This window comes from Panulirus ornatus, chromosome 20 (genome assembly GCF_036320965.1).
Source record: "Panulirus ornatus isolate Po-2019 chromosome 20, ASM3632096v1, whole genome shotgun sequence".
Taxonomy (NCBI): domain Eukaryota; kingdom Metazoa; phylum Arthropoda; class Malacostraca; order Decapoda; family Palinuridae; genus Panulirus; species Panulirus ornatus.
The window spans coordinates 31,830,925-31,854,698 of record NC_092243.1 but is presented as its reverse complement, the minus strand read 5'-3'; the positions used below and the strand labels follow the sequence as shown (position 1 = coordinate 31,854,698).

The 23,774-nt window shown below is 41.3% G+C and overlaps 1 protein-coding gene across 1 annotated transcript in view; it reads left to right on the top strand.

The window, feature by feature from the left end:
* LOC139755799 (uncharacterized) overlaps positions 1 to 23,774 on the top strand; it is a 336,170-nt gene that overhangs the window by 216,627 nt on the left and 95,769 nt on the right. The window contains exon 4 of the mRNA XM_071674415.1: positions 14,680 to 14,890. Coding sequence (XP_071530516.1) covers positions 14,680 to 14,890 — 211 coding nt within the window. The remainder of the gene's footprint in view (positions 1 to 14,679; positions 14,891 to 23,774) is intronic.

The window sequence follows — 23,774 nt, the reverse complement described above, 5'->3', positions numbered from 1 at the left end:
CCCCAGAGGGAAATGAAAAGATCCAATATTCTGTCTTAACACTAATGCGTCTGGGGTCGGGCGAAGAGTCTAATATAGACCATCCTTTTTCCAACATCTCCCTCGTGAGAGTGGTGTTGTGGCAGGATCTCAGGTGTGTCTTCGGGCTTCCTTTGTAGATGACACAGAGACGTAGATGTCCCGACGTTTTTCGTGTCCTCTACAAAGTGGAAGACTGCAGACATACCTGAGACCCTGCCATGACACCACCATCACGAGGGAGATGTTGGAAAGAGAAATGTCCATATTAGACTCTTCACCCAACCCCGGACGTCTTCAGATACTATAAGGCCTCTATGCCAAGAGATCCCCAATAATGAACCTGCAGACTGACGGTCTTCTGGTGTTACATGTTTGAGAGATCTCCTGCCTTTGATGAAGTCATGTGGTATACAGGGGTTGACGTGCTGTCAGTGGATTGAATCAAGGCATGTGAAGCGTCTGGGGTAAACCATGGAAAGCGGTGTAGGTATGTATATTTGCGTGTGTGGACGTGTGTATGTACATGTGTATGGGGGGGGGGGGGGTTGGGCCATTTCTTTCGTCTGTTTCCTTGCGCTACCTCGCAAACGCGGGAGACAGCGACAAAGTATAAAAAAAAAAAAAAAAAAATATATATTGTATCATACTAACCTCCAACAGTCAGGATCGAACCCGGGACCCCTGTGTAACAGGCGGGAGCGCTACCGCTAAGCTATGATCGCCCCTAATAGGGAAATGACTTTTCGAATACTATGCACTCGAATACCCTTCGTCTCACGTTGGTGAGCAACGGGGTCTACACCGGTCATTTCCCAACAGCCGCACATAGCCAGCAGATGGCATTTTACCGAACCTAACTGTACAACGTGGAGGTATATGAATACGAATAAAGTGTATATGAACGCGCACTTTCATAGAAAAAAGACTTGCAACTCACTGCCGGAAAGTAAACTCTGATGATAAAATTCAGCTACTCCAGCCACGCTGATGATAATCATCAGAGTGGACGTAGAACCATAATTATAAGTGCTAAGAGAAGTGATGAAAAGAGGACTTGCAAAGGAAGATTGTAAACCCAAAACACAAGAAAGAAATGGTATGTGAATGGCATTACAGGAAAAAGGAAATGTTACACTCATCTATTACAGTAGAGCCAAAGCATCCGCGTTGAATAGAGCCTTCAGCTCTGAAATGGTTACTTCTTCTCGGCTCAGAAGAAAATAAGATTATGTCAAAAGATATCAAGGAAGACGAAAACATAATTTATCCTCAAAAATCAAATTTCTCCCAAGTCAGTCCCTAGTTCTGAGAGAAAACCAGAGGTTGTATTGCCGGTCTCAAAAACCATTCAATTAATCAATACCAGAGACGAGAGTGTCTGTAGATTGGAACGTGGAACCCGTAACTCCAGCACCTAAAGAAGTCATCTGAAATGGTTACTACATAAAGGTATGCTAACCACTGATGAATGCAACATGTGCCTGTAGTGGAATAACGCTGATGGGGTAGAGTGGGGGAGGTAATAGTCAATTTGATAACCTACCACTGATCGACCGCTTACTGCTGTTGAAGCATCGTCTCAAGCACAAACTTTCACTGTCTTCGTCATGCTCTCTCGCTCTCTCTTAATTTCTTTGGGTTTCTGTCACTTACAGCGATATGTTCAACACACATCGTATTGATATTAAATTCATGAGTCAGTAACAAATATCAAATTAGGTACAAATCATCGCAGTTGATTTACAAGCCCTACTTTACAAGGTTAGTGGACGTGAGTGTTTGTGTGTGTGTGTGTGTGTGTGTGTGTGTGTGTGTGTGTGTGTGTATGTGTATGAAAGGAGAAAATTATTATCAATCGCACAGATCCATCAAATCAATGTCATTACTGGTGTCATTATCAATGTTAATTACAACTGACTTCGAATATGTGTTCCCCAGCCACGGCTTCCTTCCTGTAATCATCTATATTCTTGCTATGTTCAATACACTTTCTCTAAATCTACTTCAGTCATTTTTCCTATTGCCTCTCTTGTCAGTTTCTCTACAGTTTTCATAGATTGATCTAAATTGGAATTATATTTACTGACTTCTCTCATAATATGTGTTAATATGAACTCGAGTTCAACTGTCAGTAATAAGGTGTTATTTTAGAATATCATGACCAGGCGCACGGGATATTTCGTCTGTTTATGACACATTGCTGTTCGTAACTTCAGAATTCTGTTTCGAATTTATCTGTGATATGGGGCATTATCCATCATGATTAAAGAACTCTCTTGAGTATTTGGTAAGAGTTGTTCTTCAAACCACGTTTTAGATTCTTCATGTCCATGGGGCCATGATACTCACCATCGTTGCCATGAGGAACGATCCCGGAGTGTAGTCGTTCACACCGTCAGTCATAGACTAGCATTGTTCCTCACATTCAGCTGAGTTTACTCAGGGTTCATCCAAAAACATCTCTGACCCTCGGTTTTTAAGGTTACTTTTCCTGTTGTTTCCTATTAACCTGAGGTACTTGTTCCTCGCCACCATTGTGTCATCCCCTCTCAGTTAAAAGTGTCTTCCCACTTGACACTTTCTTATATCTAAACCCAACTTCCCGTACAATATCCCACAAGGCCGTCTTTCCACCTTCAAACTTCACTGAAGTTGTCTTTACTTTATCGTAGAATGATAGAAATTCTTTTCAGATACACTTCTTGTCAAAATCATCCAGCATACTCATTACACGCATTCTCATGAAGTGTCCGATTAATGTTATCAGGTGGGGTTCACATTCAGAAGGGAAATGTTTATTGACATATATACATCCAAAGGACGGGGTAGTATATTACTCCCGTTCCTCATTTTCATCATCGCCCAGTAGGAGTTACAACAAAATATTAACCAAAATCATAGTTTTTGTGAAGATATCTACAATTCACATTCAGACGCCAGTCGCTTACCTCTCCGAGCTAAACGACACTTGCGTGGCTTCGGCAGTTTTCTCGGCGATCTCGGTTATCGAATCGACTCCTCATTGTCGGCTGAAGTAACGATACACATTCATGATGACATTGCGATCTGACTCCATATTTGCGCTCACTGACTCTGCCTACCAGCCAGCGCCAGTTTATCTGACAAGCTGACGTAGGGTTGCTGTACCTGAAAATCAAAGTTTCATAAACTCGTCGGGTATTCACTATAATGAAAACATGTATATTAATGAACTGTACCAACATGGTTAATGGTATTATATTTCTTTAGTTTGAGTGTGTCAGCTATCTAGAAGCGCTGCGTAATTCAACAAGGAACTTTTTAAGAGATGGGAGTAGCCCGCAGGCCCATGACGCCACAGACCTCTTTTCCCACTTTCAGTTCTGGCCAGTGAGTGATTCGACTCCGGACGAAGTCGCTGAATGATCGAGTGGAGGACCTGATCATGGAGTAATAGCATCGATCATGAACACTCTTGTGACCGTCTTGACACCGACCGTCGCTCATCCCTTTATAACGCTTGTTTAATCTATATCAATTTTGACGTGCACACACATAGTTTTAAGCTAATATGCAACTATTTGCCCTCGGAAATTATTCTAGAATGAAAATAGCTGCTCATATAGCAATAGGTATTCGTATATATAGAGTATTTACTGAAATCAGAAGAGCTGTAAATTTACTGAATTCCCCGCTTTTGTATCAGCCAATCAGTAGCTTTCTTCACAACGTCTCAAGGCTCCAGATGTCTGAGTTAAGTAAACATGGTATAGTGTGAACGACTGGGCCCATGACACTCCTGACTTTACTTTACACCCTGCTATACTTCATTCTGTGAGGCTTGGCTGTGAGAGAAGTCGTTTACAGCTAAGCTAAAGCTTCACAAATATTCTTAACAATGTGTTCGTAAATCATATCTTACATCGTAAATTATCTTCAGAATGATTTAAAAAAAGATTGGAATATAAGAGCAATAAATATATTGCAACAGACATTGCGACACACTTTGTACACCATTATACATTTATTCCCATATCAGTACTTAGCACAATAATAAAAGAATTTTCGAAGGAATAAGCCAACAATTTTTGCTTTTAGATATAAGAAACTGATAACAGATAATCATCAAAGTATTCGTAAAGAAATAAGTTGATTAGAAATTTTCATTGAATTATGTTTGAAACTGGATAAAAAAAAAAAATATACAGACCTCCCCCAGTAATCTAATTTTGGTGCCAGTATTACCGACATCACTCGCCCTGGTATTTTGAAGGTTTGTGAGAGCAGAGTAGTTTATCCCACCAACAAACGTTAACACAATGTTACTCATGTGACTCGTTCTTCGCAACCCTATCCTTTCATGTGGTGATCAATGCGCGTTAGCTTCGCCTTTTGCTCTCTCTCTCTCTCTCTCTCTCTCTCTCTCTCTCTCTCTCTCTCTCTCTCTCTCTCTCTCTCTCTGGGCTCAGGAGCTCAATTACGTCTCGGGAGTTCGTAATGGTAGGACTCGTCGCTCTGTCCGTAGTTATCAGGTCAAGTGAGGTCACCGCCCGGTCACCGCCCGGCCAACAAGCCATCAAACTCATAATACATGACCATCAATATGTCCTTCTCTTACGCTTGAGTGTTACTCCACTTATATCTACATTACTGACCCTTCAGTTCACATGTGTAATCTCTCATCACAACGGCAGCAGCTGTTCGCTACCCAGGTACATACCTCCTGTAGTCGAGGTTTTATTAAGGGTTTTATAATAACAGGACCAGACGGAGCGTACTAAGATTGCTCTGGTAAACCGTACTAATATGGAAGAAAAGATCACACATAATGATGTTGGTGTAATAAAGGCACAGCTCAAAGACTCAGCGGCGGAAGATTTAATAATTAGGGACGAGGTACAGCGTTTGATAATGGCGCACCATCATGACTACACCCGCGCTACCTCCCCTCAGCGCCTACAACCCCCAGTCATCCAGGTCCACCCTCCCTCGCTCGCGCCCTCCCCACACCACCTGCCCTCCACCACCCGGACACCAACCACTGCCTTTCCCACCCCCTAACCCCGCTGGCACGCCCCCCTCCACAGCCTCTCCTGAACCTCACCATGTTCACCCTACCCCTCAGCCCCCTTCTCCTTCCCCTAACTGATAACCTCCTCTCACCCTCACCCCAACCTCCAGTCCTGTTCCTTCACTAAGGCCCTCCCTCGCCCTAATACCATAATCTCTTCCAGGTTTACGTCACACCTCACCCACCCTCCAGTCGTTCCCCTCCCCTCTCTTCATGAGATCCCCCCCCCCCCCCCCGAACCCTCGCGCCCCCGCTGGCCCCACTCGCAAGCAATCGATTTGCTGTACTCAGAGACTTGCAAGAAAACTGCAACGACGACTGTTCCACGATTCCTGGAGATTCGCTCGTCAGGACTCTACATAAACACATGAGGAATCTGAGAGCTAAGTCCACGTCTACCCTGACGACAGAATTTTCTACATTAAACAAAAGGTTCAAGACATGAAAATATTAAGTGGAAGGTCATGTTTAGTGATGAATGTTGGTAACAACGAAGTTTACTTTAAGAAAACAAATTCAGAAGATAGATGAGATAATACAGTTACAGGTGGCGCTTCCTCCGGACAAAATGTAGATAAATACGTTGTAAGTAGAGCGCTAGGCGTCAATGAGAGACTGAAAAGTTTGTGGACAGATGCTAACACTGGCTTTATAGAGTTATGGCTCGACTTCATATGAGATAGGGGATTATACGGCAATAAAGGAGCAGAACTCTTCGCTGCGCAAATCAAAGATCAAGTTACCTTACAGCCGCAGGATAAATGTTTTGGTTAGGCTCTGTAGAAGTTGGTGTGTTGATCATATTGTAATGACAGTAGATGTCACATCAGGTCATATATATCATCTCACGACAGGGAGGTCAGATCCGTTCCCCTCCCACCCCACCAAAAAGATTAGTGTGCACTGAACACGTTGATATTATTAGTGTAACAGAAACATCTCTGAACACGAAAGACAATGATCTAATTAGAGCGTGTAATTTGCCAGACTACAAATTACTGGTAAGGAATAGAGACGGTCGAGGAGGCGGAACTGCAATGTTTGTAAAATCTTACCTAAACCCATCGAAGTTCACACAACAACATCTGCTGCTGTCGAACACTTGTGTGTCCAGATTGGCACAGAATTGTCCAAACTTTACCTGAACGTTGTACACAACTGCCAGATATTGAAACTCATTCACGAGAGTTTGCAACGAGCAATACAGGATAAAGACTTGATCATTATTGATGATTTTAATCTTTCGAAAATCAACTGGCGAGCTATCTCAGGTGTACAAAGAGAATCTGCTAGACTCATCAACATGGTCGAAGATTTTTTCAACCAAACCTTCACCGAGTCAACGAGGGAAGCTAATGTACTTAGTCTAGTTCTTGCATCCCAGGAGTTCTTAGCAAGTAATAACCGTGTTGGTGATCATCTTGGCACTTGTGGCCATAACATGGCTAGGTTCGATATAGATATCAAAATCGGCTCTCCTAAAACCAGTATTATTATCCCTCACTTTAAAAGAGGTGATTTTAGTGAGCTTCTCGATGTATTAAAGAGTCTCATCCATGATGATTCATGCCCAGAGGAATTATGGGCGGGTTTCAATGCTCAGTTTATACAAAGACTAGACACACACACGTTCACATGCACAAAAGAAACAATAGAATTCCTCATATACGGCGCAGAAATAAATTCTATAAGCTTAAGTGGTCATACAATGACACATATATTGCAACGCAATATAACACAATTAGGAGAGACGTGGAAAGACATATAAAGCGAGGCAAGAGTATTACAAGAGATATCAAGAGATCTTAAAAGACTTTGTAGATATATCAAGAATAAGAAACACACAAGGAGTGGAATAGTAGTCTTAATAAACGAAGATGGAAAACCCATTGTGGATGATAAGAGAATAGCAATAACCCTGAAAACTTTTTTCTTATCTCTGTTTTTATACTAGAAAGCAACGACATGAATATGAGACAGTTGTGTGATAGATAGAACTCACACGATACCAGAATTTACCGTCACAGTTAGAGAAGTACTGACGTAGGTAAGTTCAAGCCTAATGGAAGTCTAGATCCTGATCGTTTGTATCCACGAGTAGTTTAAAAAGTCAAGCAGTCAAAATTGCCGGACCGTTAACCTATATTTTCAATAAATCTCTCCCAGATGCAGTCATCTCGCAAGACTAGAGACTGGTATGCGTCACCCCTATATTCAGAGAGGGAAGCCGTGAAATTTCTGGTAATCACCGTCCTATTAGCCTCACGTCAATGATATGTAAACTTCTGGAGTCGATTATTTGAGATGAATTCGTCGTCTGCTTGGAAACAAGAGTCTGATTAATGATACACAGCAAGGTTTTAGAAGGTAAATCTCCTTGAATTTGATCATAAATCATTAAAAAACACTACAAGATCAAAGCAATAGATATATTTCTGGACTTTCGAAAAGTATTCGACAAAATCCCTCATGTTAAACTGATGTGTAAGTCCGGGTCTTGAGGGTTAATGGTTGTATGAGAAAGTGAATAGAATGCTGATTACGTGATAGGAGGCAGAGTCGTAATGACTGGGGGATTGTCTCTGCGGTCACCCGTTATTAGTTGAACTCAGCGCCCCAGGGCTCTGTCCTTGGGCTAATACTTTTCATCATTTATATCAACGATACTGACATAGGGCTGACGGACTTGATATGGCAGTGCCATACTAACTGAAGAAGACGGGCTAAGATTCCAAGAGGATCTAGATGAAATCACAGAATGGTTTGGAAAATGGCAAATGACCTTTAGCGTCAATAAATTTCAGCTGTTACGGGAACGAAACCTCAATTTTCTTTTATAATGAACTGATGGACCACAAGATATAGGACGCCCCTTGTGTAAACGATCTAAGGGCCACTATCTCTAACAACGTCAAATTTCCCAGCATTGTAATGAAGCTGAAATGAAAGCGTATGAGATTTTCGGAATTATTACGAGAAACCTTTCATACAAAAGCAAAGATGTGATATTGACACTATACCTAAGTTTCGTTATACAACACCACATATATCTAATAGGTGCACTTTTGCCCCAACACCTCACCCATCCCCAACCCCCCATTTATTATACTTTGTCGATGTCTCCCGCGTTGGCGAGGAAGTGCAAGGAGACAGACGAAAGAATGGTCAAACCCGCCCACATACACGTGTATATATGTAAACGCCCACACACGCACAAATACATGCCTATACTTTTCAACGTATAGTACATATACATACATAGACATATACACATATACACATGTACGTATTTATACATAATGCTTTCATCCATTCTCGTCGCCACCCCGCCACGCATGAAATTGCAACCCCCCCCTCCCCGCCCTCCCTCCCCGCGCGTGCGAGGTAGCACCAGGAAAGACAACAGAGGCCACGTTCGTTCACACCCAGTCTCTAGCATTCATGTGTAATGCACCGAAACCACAGCTCCCTTTCCACATCCAGGCCCCACAAAACTTTCCATGGTTTATCTCAGACGCTTCGCATGCCCTATTGACAGAACCTCGACCCCAGTATACCAAAACGTTCCAATTCACTCTATTCCTTGAATGCCTTTCACCCTCCTGTGTGTTCAAGCCCCGATCGCTCAAAGTCTTTTTCACTCCATCCTTCCATCTCCAATTTGGTCTCCCACTTCTCGTTCCCTTCTCTTTGTCAATCTTTCCTCACTCATTCTCTCCATGTGACCAAACCATTTCAATACACCCTCTTCTGCTCTCTCAACCACACTCTTTTTATCACCACACATCTCTCTTACCCTTTCATTACGTATACGATCAAACCACCTCACACCACATATCGTCCTCAAACATCTCATTTCCAACACATCTACCCTCCTCCGCACAACCCAGTCTATAACCTACGCCTGGCAACCATATAACATTGTTGAAACCACTACTCCTTCAAACATACCCATTTTTGCTCTCCGAGATAACGTTCTCGCCTTCCACACATTCTTCATCGCTCCCAAAACTTTTGCCCCCTCCCCCACCTTGTGACCCACTTCCGCTTCCATGGTTCCATCCGCTGCTAAATCCACTCCCAGATATCTAAAACACTTCACTTCCTCCAGTTTTTCTCCATTCAAACTTACCTCCCAGTTGACTTGTCCTTCAACCCTACTGAACCTAATAACCTTGCTCTTATTAACATTTATTCTCAGCTTTCTTCTTTCCTACACTTTACCGAACTCAGTCACCAGCTTCTTCAGTTTCTCACCCGAATCAGCCACCAGCGCTGTATCATCAGCAAACAACAACTGACTCACCACCCAAGCCCTCTAATCCACAACAGACTGCAAACTTGCCCCTCTCTCCAAGACTCTTGCATTTACCTCCCTAAGGATATTGTACTTACTGGAAGCAGTCAGCGAAGAGCAACTAAATTGAATCCTTCTCTGCGTAACAAATCATATAAGGACAGATTGCGAAAATTAAACTCGTTCTCTCTCAGCAAGAGGCGTCTATGAGGCAAGTTAATAGTGTTTTAAGATACTTAAAGGATTCCACAACGTCAGTATTGAACATTTTCAAATAGCAGGAAATGGACTAAAACTCAGAGAGCGCCAAGTTAATCTGGATTGTGCGAAATAATTTTTGACCAGAAACATTATTAACGCGTGGAATAAGCTCCCAAAATATGTTGCTCAGAGCAATACCCTTAATATCTCCAAAATTTAGCTTGATCATCGCTTGTTACTTTCTGGTGTTGAATAACTTTTCTTAACAATAATCATAACGCAGTGGTATATCATGCTACCTTCTCAGACACCGAGCTCTCCCTGACCATGTTGTGGCAACATACCAACGCTGGTTAACCCGGGTCATTTGCCTTAAGAGAGCAAGAAAGAATTATTGCATCATTTTTTGATATCAGGAATAATACAGGCATGGTAAATGGAGAAGCTAGAGCTCAAATTTATCCTTTATGACAGAAAGTGAAGGAATGCATATCGTTAGTGAGGAGATGCATGACATATTCCTGTTCATTCTACCTTATGACTTTCCTGAAAAAAAAAATCCCTAGGCTTATTAGTCCTGCATTTTTTTTTTTTTCTCTGTTTCTCCGTCCGGGGTGTTGCGAGAGAGAGAGTGAAGGGTGGGGAGAAAACCTGTACTTTGCTATTCTTCTCCTGTACCGTGTTTAAGATGACGGTAGTTTTTATCTTTTAAGTAGAGTTAAGGCCATATTAACTCGCTTGGGCCTTGGGTCATTGTGGTGGCTATCTGTGTAGCTATGTATTGACGTAACTCTTTCTATTGTGTGGTGAGCGCTCAGCGCCAGCTCGATGCCTGCGAAATGGAGAAAAACAAATGAAAACTAAGACACATAATGTCGTCGGTACGATAGCAAAAGCTTACAAAAACGTTGATATAAAAAACGGCTTTGTGTAAGAAAAAGGGTTGAGGGTAACGTCTTCAAAGTCCGTAACTGTCAAAATCTCTGATTGTTTTAAGATATCAGGACATTAGGCTGCGGATGATACCAATGCATATATCGTCGGTGTTTTCATAATAAAGCAACAGCATAAAGTATTTTTGTAAGACAAGGTGGCATGGGTGACTATGGTATTAAAAGGTAAGTACCGTTCATAGAACTAATCTCAAAATTCAAGCAAACACACTACGAAAGCCTACGTTCACGAACGATCGTTATGTACTGTATGTCAGCATTCAAGACGATTTACACATTTACTGTGTTGCATAAATTGTCGTTGATATAAATTCGATCATTAAAAGAGAAAATGTATTGAGGATAACATTTGATTTCTCGAAAATGTAGATGGTTGAAAAATCTGTCGGTAACATTTTATTGGTGTGCGTCAGATATATTCAACATAGCGTCAAATGTGAACATGTAATGGCCAAACCATAAAAATCTTTCATGTTTTATCTGCATAGAATACCGGAAAAAGGTCAGATAATAAATTTGCTTTTCGCATAGTGTGTCGAGAGAACAGAATGACAATATTCTCTGGTGTCTCGGTTACCATAAAATCTACACACACACACACATATCTTTTATATATATATATATATATATATATATATATATATATATATATATATATATATATATATATATATATATATATATATATATATAAGAGATGTGTGGTAATAAAAAGAGTGTGGTTGAGAGAGCAGAAGAGGGTGTTTTGAAATGGTTTGGTCACATGGAGAGAATGAGTGAGGAAAGATTGACCAAGAGGATATATGTGTCAGAGGCGGAGGGAACGAGGAGAAGTGGGAGACCAAATTGGAGGTGGAAAGATGGAGTGAAAAAGATTTTGAGTGATCGGGGCCTGAACATGCAGGAGGGTGAATGGCGTGCAAGGAATAGGGTGAATTGGAACGATGTGGTATACCGGGGTCGACGTGCTGTCAATGGATTGAACCAGCGCATGTGAAGCGTGTGGGGTAAACCATGAAAAGCTCTGTGGGGCCTGGATGTAGAAAGAGAGCTGTGGTTTCGGTGAATTATTATATGACAGCTAGAGACTGAGTGTGAACGAATGGGGCCTTTGTTGTCTTTTCCTAGCGCTACCTCCCACACATGTGGGGGAGGGGGTTGTTATTTCATGTGTGGCAGGGTGGCGATGGGAATGAATAAAGGCAGACAGTATGAATTATGTACATGTGTATATACGTATATGTCTATGTATATATATGTATACGTTGAGATGTATAGGTATGTATATTTGCGTGTGTGGTCGTGTATGTATATATATGTGTATGTGGGTGGGTTGGGCCATTCTTTCATCTGTTTCCTTGGGTTACCTCGCTAACGCGGGAGACAGCGATAAATCAATATATATATATATATATATATATATATATATATATATATATATATATATATATATATATATATATATATATATATATATATATATATATATATACATAGTTGCACGATACAGAAAGATAGAATAAGTCATTTAAGTGAATTATGACCCTTTAAATGTAAGCTTTGTATTCCTTCAGTGTAGATATCGAAGAGGTAGAGATAAACGTTACTTGAGAATTATGAAACGGTGCTTCAGCAAGAAACAGAAAGCATCATCCACTTCGTTTTAGTGGAAGGGAATTTTAACCATAACCTCGAAACGATCATATGCTAATTAGACTCGAACTTATTTACGTAATCAGTTCTGACGATATTCTTACTAATAATCAAAGATATAATGAAACTTTTAGTGAATATATTTCTGTGTCTTCCTTCTTGATAAGGTATGCTTAACTGGACCCATGGTAACATAAAGGTGGCTCGAAAATGATTAGGGAGAATTGTCCTCAAGACCCAAACTAAATCAAATACCCTCTGCATCTTACGAGATGTAGGTCCAGACAACGACATACAAAGTCGTGCGGACATGTGTAATAATATGAATGAGATGAATATTGATGGTTTATTTTTTTCTCTGGAAAGAGGACTGTGAACACTATGATATCACAGATGATACAAACTGTTCATTACAAGATTGTCGTACTTACTAGAACTCATTAACTAATGAAACGTCAGAATCCGAAGCAGGACTTCACACAGACACACATGATTTTATTTCAAAGCCACAAAACGAAAAATCTGGAATTCACAGGATGATAGAAAGCAAATAGAAATAAAAGAAAAGAAAAATCTAATGAAAGAAAAAGAAAATCAGTAAGGAGGGAAAAGATCCTAACAGTATAGTGAGAGAAAAGAACAAAACCGAATAAAATGGAATCAAAACGAAAGCGCGACTACAATAGGTTTCTTTGGAGAGAATCAAGTCCCATAAGGATGTTCTGAGTGGGTTGTATATTACCAGTTACCTTTCCTCTTGATCATTATCCTCCTCTGGTATGGACTTGCTGAGCTAAACAAATATGGTCGGCAAATGTTTCTTCTCGGAATCATTGCATGATGATCATAAACTGAAGCACATTATCAGTAAAGGACGTTGTACTGAGATGACTTCTACTGACAAACTTGTTTGGTCCTGAACCAAAATGATCGCTGAAATATTCTGTAATTCCACGTTCTCCATCTCCCCCGATCTGACCATTCTGTTGCTAATTCTGCGACTGCTAAAGCCGGTCTCCTTAGTGCTTAATCTTCCACAAATTTCTACTTAGGACGGTGCTTCTGTTTCTCCGCCTCCACCACCTCCTGCTGGACCTATGCTGTCCCATATTTCTCTCGTACAAGATCATCTAAGAACTCTCCCGGCTCCAGGTGGACAAGATGTATGACCCAAATGGCATTCTCTCCCCAGACCTAAATAACTGTGCCTCAGCAGCACCAGCTCTGATCCTAGTTTGTCTATGTCACCTCTGTCTAATACGCCAGACTTATCCTTCTTAGAAACACGCCTTGATGCAGCCCATCCCTAAGAAGCGTAATCGCCCCATTACTGTCACCTCTGCCATCTCCAAAGCCTTTGAAACCCTCCTTGACTCTCACTTTCTCATACACTTTAAGTCAGATTCCCTTTTATGTGATCGTTAATACAGATTTTTTTTTAGTGCTAGATTTACTAATAATCTCTCTTGAAAGCACGCCTTGATGCAGTCCATCCCTAAGAAGAGAAACCGCCCATTACTCTCACTTTTGCCATCTCCAAAGCCTTTGAAACCCTCCTTAACTCTCACTTTCTCATACACTTTAAATCAGATTCCCTTTTATGTGATCGTCAATACAGATTTTTTTCGTGCTAGATTTACTAGTGATCTCTCTTGTGTGATTTACCTCTGGTCCTCCTTTCACTTGGGCTGTGGAGAAACTTTTGTCATAGCTCTCGACATCTCCAGACCATTTGACAGGTGTGGCATAAGTTTTGCCTTCCAAAATCCCTTGATTCGGGTTTTCTATTTTTCTCTGTTCCCAAATTCATAGTTTCCTCTCTGGCCGCTCACTGAAGTGTCTCATCATAGATCGAATATCCTATCATTAGTGGTGTTCCTCAGGCTTCTCTCCTATCTCATACTCTCTTTCTTCTCTCAGTAGATGTCTCTCTTCTTCTAAACCTGGTCACTCTTATGTTCATGATACAGCTTTTCACACTTCACCTTTACACATACTTTTCTCTTTCTCAAACAAAATATATTTCTTGTTTAATTTCAGATCTGTGCAGCGTCTCAAACTTGGGAAGCAGTAACCTAGCAAAACATGACATACTAAAATCGAGTTTTCCTGATATTTCCATTAAGAATTATTCGTTTCCCTTTGTTCATTTTCAAAACACTATTAAGCCCTGTTTTTAACGTTATATTTTGGGTATAACAATGTCTCCCATCCCCTCTATCCAATGTAATTAACATCATCAAGTCTGTTTCCCAAAAGCTGAAGGTGTTATATAGATCCTGTATCGTCCCAAATTTCTAGGGATCCTCTGAATGAAAACAGTATGAAGCTTTTCCTTGAGAAGTCATTTATCTGCTAGTATCATATTTCAAAGTCTCAGACAGACCTCCAGGTACGCACATGATACTGAAATTGCTCTTCCTAGTGATGTAATGAGGACACACCACAACACAGCTCACAGTTACGCCACAATATCCAGCACTGATCACTTGTTGCCACGACAGGTGTCATGGGTCCGTCGTCGGGATTACCACCTGCTGACGGTCGGGAGGCAGGTGTACTCGTCAGACGCTCGGGTCGGGGTCAAGGTGTCACCCGACGGCTGTGACTGGATGCTGACAGTGCGCTGGGTGGCTCCCCACGACGCTGGTCAGTATGAGTGTCAGGTCTCCTCACACCCACCTCAGGCACTCATGGTCAACCTACACGTAGTCGGTGAGTCACAGAAGTGAATTTGTTCAAATGGTTTCCTCTGGTATATTTCACCTTTAGAAAGAGATCAAGCCAAATGCATCCTTCCAATTTTGTTTCCTTTGTCTGAAGGACAGCAGATTTATTCTCAAGTCCATAATTGTTGCCGATTATACCTTCTGTCATCTGCTACTAAATTTGATATATATAGTTTGCGAGTAGCTCATCCTGAGACAGATGAGCTGGTAATTGATAAATCACTCATTTAGATAATCAGTCATCAGTTCGCGATGAATCTCTAACTATTGTTTAAGAGTTGTTCATTAGATTATCAAATTGATTTATTTTTCACTTATGAAAAATATTGGCAATGGCGATTTGTTGAAGGTTATAATGACATCTTTGTAGATAATTCAGTCTTTTCATCGTTTGAACAACATTATCCATATCTGATAAGAGTAACTATGTCCATCAACAATATACATCTCAAGTTATACTTAAGTTTAAGGTTTTTTCATAAGTTATCACTTGAAATGTATAGTTGTCCTGTATATATCTTAACCATCGGTTCACCACAGAACCTCACATATCGACTGACATTCACTGATTGAGATGATGGTTCCCTCGAAGCAAGTCTAACGCAGCAGGTATCAGGTTGATGTACTGCTATATTGCCTGATGAATTGGAAGATATTTGTAACGTTCACACAGCAGAGGGTCTGTCTCCGGTCATTAAGACTGGGTTTTCCTGATCATATAACCACTTACTAATGTGCTCACCTTACACACAAACATCGATGATATAACGTAACCGATATCTAACAAGGTGACACTGCTGTAGTGGTTGTTGTGGCATTGGTAACGTTCTTTACCAGTCCATTCATAAGGAGCATGCGAGCCTCCTGTAGTAACTATCGATCTATCTATCTATCTATCTATATATATATATATATATATATATATATATATATATATATATGTATATATATATATATATATATGTATACATAGAACATACAAACCTTGAACAGCCCGGATCGAACCCGGGACCCCTGTGCCACAGGCGGGAATGCTACCGGTAGACTATGGGCCAGGCCCATAGTCTAGCGGTAGCGTTCCCGCCTGTGGCACAAGGGTCCAGGGTTCGATCCTGGCTGTGGGAGGTTTGTATGTTCTATGAAGGTGCGCGTTCATATGCACTTTATTCCTGTATATATATATATATATATATATATATATATATATCTTTCTTTCATACTATTCGCCATTTCCCGCGTTAGCAAGGTAGCGTTAAGAACAGAGGCTGGGCCTTTGAGGGAATATCCTCACCTGGCCCCCTTCTCTGTTCCTTCTTTTGGAAAATAAAAAAAAAAAAAACGAGAGGGGAGGATTTCCATGCCACCCGCTCCCTTCCCTTTTAGTCGCCTTCTACAATATCCAGGGAATACGGGGGAAGTATTGTTTCTCCCCTATCCCCAGGGATAGAAAGAGTAGTGAGTGGTGGAATGAAGAGGTAAGATTATTACTGAAAGAGAAGAGAGAGGCATTTGGACGATTTTTGCAGGGAAATAATGCAAATGACTGGGAGACGTGTAAAAGAAAGAGGCAGGAGGTCAAGAGAAAGGTGCAAGAGGTGAAAAAGAGGGTAAATGAGAGTTGGGGTGAGAGAGTATCACTAAATTTTAGGGAGAATAAAAAGATGTTTTGGAAGGAGGTAAATAAAGTGCGTAAGACAAGGGAATAAATGGGAACTTCAGTGAAGGGGGCTAATGGGGAGGTGATAACAAGTAGTGGTGATGTGAGAAGGAGATGGAGTGAGTATTTTGAAGGTTTGTTGAATGTGTTTAATGATAGAGTGGCAGATATAGGGTGTTTTGGTCGAGGTGGTGTGCAAAGTGAGAGAGGCCAGGGAAAATGATTTGGTAAACAGAGAAGAAGTAGTAAAAGCTTTGCGGAAGATGAAAGCCGGCAAGGCAGCAGGTTTGGATGGTATTGCAGTGGACTTTATTAAAAAAGGGGGTGACTGTATTGTTGACTGGTTGGTAAGGTTATTCATTGTATGTATGACTCATGGTGAGGTGCCTGAGGATTGGCGGAATGCGTGCATAGTGCCATTGTACAAAGGCAAAGGGGATAAGAGTGAGTGCTCAAATTACAGAGGTATAAGTTTGTTGAGTATTCCTAGTAAATTATATGGGAGGGTATTGATTGAGAGGGTGAAGGCATGTACAGAGCATCAGATTATGGAAGAGCAGTGTGGTTTCAGAAGTGGTAGAGGATGTGTGGATCAGGTGTTTGCTTTGAAGAATGTATGCGAGAAATACTTAGAAAAACAAATGGATTTATATGTAGCATTTATGGATCTGGAGAAGGCATAAGATAGAGTTGATAGAGATGCTCTGTGGAAGGTATTAAGAATATATGGTGTGGGAGGCAAGTTGTTAGAAGCAGTGAAAAGTTTTTATCGAGGATGTAAGGCATGTGTACGTGTAGGAAGAGAGGAAAGTGATTGGTTCTCAGTGAATGTTGGTTTGCGGCAGGGGTGTGATGTCTTCATGGTTGTTTAATTTGTTCATGGATGGGGTTGTTAGGGAGGTGAATGCAAGAGTTTTGGAAAGAGGAGCAAGTATGCAGTCTGTTGTGGATGAGAGAGCTTGGGAAGTGAATCAGTTGTTGTTCGCTGATGATACAGCGCTGGTGGCTGATTCGTGTGAGAAACTGCAGAGCTGGTGACTGAGTTTAGTAAAGTGTGTGAAAGAAGAAAGCTAAGAGTAAATGTGAATAAGGCAAGGATTGGAACGATGTGGTATACCGCGTTCGACGTGCTGTCAATGGACTGAACCAGGACGTGTGAAGCGTCTGGGGTAAACCATGGAAAGTTCTGTGGGGCCTGGATGTGGAAAGGGAGCTGTGGTTTCAGTGCATTATACATGACAGCTAGAGACTGAGTGTGAACGAATGTGGCCTTTGTTCTCTTTTTCTAGCGCTACCTCGCGCACATGCGGGAGGAGGGGACTGTTATTTCATGTGTGGCGGGGTGGCGATGGGAATGAATAAAGGCAGACATTATGAATTATGTACATATATATATATATATATATATATATATATATGTATATGTATGTGTGTGTATATATATGTATACGTTGAGATTTATATGTATGTATATTTACGTGTGTGGACGTGTATGTATATACATGTGTATGTAGGTGGGTTGGGCCAGTCTTTCGTCTGTTTCCTTGTGCTACCTCGCCATCTCCCGCGTTAGCGAGGTAGCGTTAATAACATAGAACTGGACCTTTGAGGGAATATCGTCACCTGGCCTCCCTTCTCTGTTCCTTTTTTTGGAAAATGAAAAAAAAAAGAGAGGGGAGGATTTCCAGCCACACCCCCCCCCCCCCCCCCCGCTCCCTTCCCTTTTAGACGCCTTCTAGGGTACTTTAACTTAGATCCAGTACCCTAGATATTTTATTGATAAATCCCTCAAGTTAGCAAAGAAATCATTTTATAGAGATGAAGCCAATCCTCCCTTTGACACTAAGAATCTTTTAGTTCTCCCTTTTGATAATAATCTTACTATACTTCCCATGTTGCTTAAATCCTTTAATGCAAATGTTGCCTTCAGCAACAATAATACTATACAGAATATCTTAATCAGGAACTCACCAGAAAATTCTCCTAGGTGCATCTATAAACTGCCATGTAGAAATTGTGATAAGTTCTATGTTGGGCAGACTGGTAAGGATCTTTCTGTTAGACTTAAGCAACATCAATATATTACAAGAACAGAACAAGAATGAAATGCCTTGTTTAATCACGTTAAAAACTATGATAAATGTATTGACTGTAGTAATGCCGTCTCATTTATCAACTCTCTCAATTACCACGAGAAATATCACTGAATCATTAACTATGAAATACACAAAGAATTATAACCTTGATATTAATGAAGGATTATACAAATTGGATTGCTTTATTGTTGAAAAGATTTGTAAATAATTCCTCTTCTTATCCACATATTAAGTTTATGAACGCTCGTTGTCTGTCTTGGACAATCACGTGTTTACCAAATGGCGTCCTAGCTATGTCTCTTCGTTGTATATCAGCTGACTTATATTTCTTTCCTGTATCTCCCCTGATAATGTGATTATTCCTAGAAATTGCACTTGGGAACTTATCGTGTTTCATTTTTCCCATGGACTCATAGGAATATCTATCTATCTATCTATCTATCTATCTATCTATCTATCTATCTATCTATCTATCTATCTATCTATCTATATATATATATATATATATATATATATATATATATATATATATATATATATATATATATATATATACACACACATTTATTTTATTTATTTTGCTTTGTCGCTGGCTCCCGCGTTAGCGAGGTAGCGCAAGGAAACAGACGAAAGAATGGCCCAACCCACCCACATACACATGTATATACATACACGTCCTCACACGCAAATATACATAACTATACATCTGAACGTATACATATATATACACACAGAGACATATACATATATACACATGTACATAATTCATACTGTCTGCCTTTATTCATTCCCATCGCCACCCCGCCACACATGAATAACAACCCCCTCCCCCCTCATGTGCGCGAGGTAGCGCAAGGAAGACAACAGAGGCCCCATTCGTTCACACTCAGTCTCTAGCTGTCATGTAATAATGCAACGAAACCATAGCTCCCTTTCCTCATCCAGATCCAACAGAACTTTCCATGGTTTACTCCAGACGCTTCACATGCCCTGATTCAATCCATTGACAGCACGTCGACCCCGGTATACCACATCGTTCCAATTCACTCTATTACTTGCACGCCATTCACCCTCCTGCATGTTCAGGCCCCGATCACTCAAAATCTTTTTCACTCCATCTTTCCGCCTCCAGTTTGGTCTCCCACTTCTCCTCGTTCCCTCCACATCTGACACATATATCCTCTTGGTTAATCTTTCCTCACTCATTCTCTCCATGTGACCAAGCCATTTCAAAACACCCTCTTCTGCTCTCTAAACTACACTCTTTTTATTTCCACACATCTCTCTTACCTTATTATTACCTACTCGATCAAACCACCTGACACCACATATTGTCCTCAAACATCTCATTTCCAGCACATCCACCCTCCTCCGCACAACTCTATCCATAGCCCACCCCTCGCAACCATACAACATTGCTGGAACCACTATTCCTTCAAACATACCCATTTTTGCTTTCCGAAATAATGTTCTCGACTTCCACACATTCTTCAACGTTCCATGATTTTCGCCCCCTCCCCCACCCTATGATTCACTTCCGCTTCCATGGTTCCATCTGCTGCCAAATCCACTCCCAGATATCCAAAACACTTCACTTCCTCCAGTTTTTCTCCATTCAAACTTTCCTCCCGATTGACTTGACCCCCAACCCTACTGTACCTAATAACCTTGCTCTTATTCACATTTACTCTCAACTTTCTTCTTTCACACACTTTACCAAACTCAGTCACCAGCTTCTGCAGTTTATCACATGAATCAGCCACCAGCGCTGTATCATCAGTGAACAACAACTGACTCACTTCCCAAGCTCTCTCATCCACAACAGACTTCATACTTGCCCCTCTTTCCAAAACTCTTGCATCCCCTCCCTAACGATCCCATCCATAAACAAATGAAAAACCATGGAGACATCGCGCACCCCTGCCGCAAACCTACATTCACTGAGAACCAATCACTTTCCTCTCTTCCTACACGTACACATGCCTTACATCCTCGATAAAAACTTTTCACTGCTTCTAACAACTTGCCTCCCACACCATATATTCTTAATACCTTCCACAGAGCATCTCTACCAACCCTATCATATGCCTTCTCCAGATCCATAGATGCTACATACAAAACCATTTGCTTTTCTAAGTATTTCTCACATACATTCTTCAAAGCAAACACCTGATCCACACATCCTCTACCACTTCTGAAACCACACTGCTCTTCCCCAATCTGATGCTCTGTACACGCCTTCACCCTCTCAATCAATACCCTCCCATAATTTTTTTCAGGAATACTCAACAAACTTATACCTCTGTAATCTGAGCACTCACTCTTATCCCCTTTGCCTTTGTACAATGGCACTATGCAAGCATTCCGCCAATCCTCAGGTACCTCACCATGAATCATACATACATTAAATAACCTCACCAACCAGTCAACAATACAGTCACCCCCTTTTTAAATAAATTCCACTGCAATGCCATCCAAACCCACTGCCTTGCCGGCTTTCATCTCCCGCAAAGCTTTTACTACCTCTTCTCTGTTTACCAAATCATCCTCCCTAACCCTCTCACTTTGCACACCACCTCGACCAAAACACCCTATATCTACCAACTCTATCATATGCCTTCTCCAGATCCATAAATGCTACATACAAATCCATTTGGTTTTCTAAGTATTTCTCACATACATTCTTCAAAGCAAACACCTGATCCACACATCTTCTACCACTTCTGAAACCACACTGCTCTTCCCCAATCTGATGCTCTGTACATGCCTTCACCCTCTCAATCAATACCCTCCCATATAATTTTCCAAGAATACTCAGCAAACTTATACCTCTATAATTTGAGCACTCACCTTTGTCCCCTTTGCCTTTGTACATTGGCACTATGCAAGCATTCCGCCAATCCTCAGGCACCTCACCATGAGTCATACATACATTAAATAACCTTACCAACCAGTCAACAGTACAATCACCCCCTTTTTCAATAAATTCCACTGCAATACCATCCAAACCCGCTGCCTTGCCGGTCCTCTTCTCTGTTTACCAAATGATCCTCCGTAAGCCTCTCACTTTGCACACCACCTCGACCAAAACACCCTATATCTGCCACTCTATCATCAAGCACATTCAACAAACCTTCAAAATACTCACTCCATCTCCTCACATCACCACTACTTGTTATCACCTCCCCATTTGTCCCCTTCACTGAAGTTCCCATTTGTTCCCTTGTCTTAAGCACTTTATTTACCTCCTTCCAAAACATCTTTTTATTCTTCCTAAAATTTAATGATACTCTCTCACCCCAACTCTCATTTACCTTCTTTTTCACCTCTTGCACCTTTCTCTTGACCTCTTGCCTCTTACTTTTATACATCTCCCAGTCATTTGCATTATTTCCCTGTAAAAATCGTCCAAATGCCTCTCTCTTCTCTTTCACTAATAATCTTACTTCTTCATCCCACCACTCACTACCCTTTCTTATCTGCCCACTTCCCACGCTTCTCATGCCACAAGCATCTTTTGCGCAAGTCATCAATGCTTCCCTAGATATATCCCATTCCTCCCCCAGTCCTCTTACCTCCAGTTGCCCCTTTCAGCAAATTAACATCCAAAAGTCTCTCTTTCGTGCGTCTATCAATTAACACGTTATCCAATAACGTCTCTCCTACTCACATACATATACTTCTGTATATCTCTCTTTATAAACCACGTATTCCCAATCATCAGTCGTTTTTCAGCACACAAATCCACAAGCTGCTCATCATTCATTTCCATTTACAAAACTGAACACCCCATGTACATAATTATACTCTCAACTACCACAATACTCACTCACCTTTGCATTCAAATCACCCATCACTATAACCCGGTCTCGTGCATCAAAGCTGCTAACACACTCCTCAGCTGCTCCCAAAAAAATAGCCTCTCATGGTCTTTCTTCTTATGACCAGGTGCATAGGCACCAGCAATCACACATCTCCCTCCATCCACTTTCAGTTTTGCTCATATCAATGTAGTTTACTTTCTTTCACTCTATCACATATTCCCACAACTCCTGCTGAAGGAGAAGTGCTACTACTTCCTTTGCTCTTGTCCTCTCACTAACCCCTGACTTTATTGCCAAGACATTCCCAGATCACTCTTCCCCTTTACCCTTGAGCTTCGTTTCACTTAGAGCCAAAACATCAAGGGTCCTTTCCTCAAAAATACTCCCTATCTCTTCTTTTTTCTCATCTTTGTTCCATCCACACACATTTAGACACCCCAGTCTAAGCCTTCGAGGAAGATGAGCACTTCCCGCATGACTCCTCCTTCAGTTCCCTTTTTAGAAATTTGAATACAAGGGGGGGGGGGGGGATTTCCAGCTCCCCGCTCCCGCCCCCTTTAGTCGCCTTCTACGACACGCGGTGAATACATGGGAAGTATTCTTTCTCCCCTATCCCCAGGGATAAAGAGAACAAATGGGAACATCGGTGAAGGTGGCAAATCGGAAGGTAATAACAATTAGTGATGAAGTGAGAAGGAGATGGAGTGAGTATTTTGAAGGTTTGTTGAATGTGTTTGATGATAGAATGGCAGATATATGGTGTTTTGGTCGGGGTCGTGTGCGAAGTGAGAAGGTCAGGGAGAATGGTTTGGTAAACAGAGAAAAGGTAGGGAAATAATTTTCTCTTATTTGACGTGTTACTAGTAACTGTCTTAGGCGAACAAAGTCACGAGTGATAACACTGGAAAGTAAATTGAAATCAAGAAAATCACCTGTGCAAGTCGGCATTAGACATTACTTGACCAAGCCGGTTATGACAAGCAAACTGATGATAATTGCGACATCAACAGCTAAACCACAGACCCGCACAACTTTAGCGGACACTAAGAGAGAGAGAGAGAGAGAGAGAGAGAGAGAGAGAGAGAGAGAGAGAGAGAGAGAGAGAGAGAGAGAGAGAGAGAGAGAGAGAGAGAGAGAGAGAGAGAGAGAGAGAGAGAGAGAGAGAGAGAGAGAGAGAGAGAGAGAGAGAGAGCGCTAAATAGATACACAAACCACACAGACCCCATGGTACAAAACTTAACACTAGTGAAAGAGATGTAGAGACGTCAATCCTATATACAAAAAGGAAAGCCA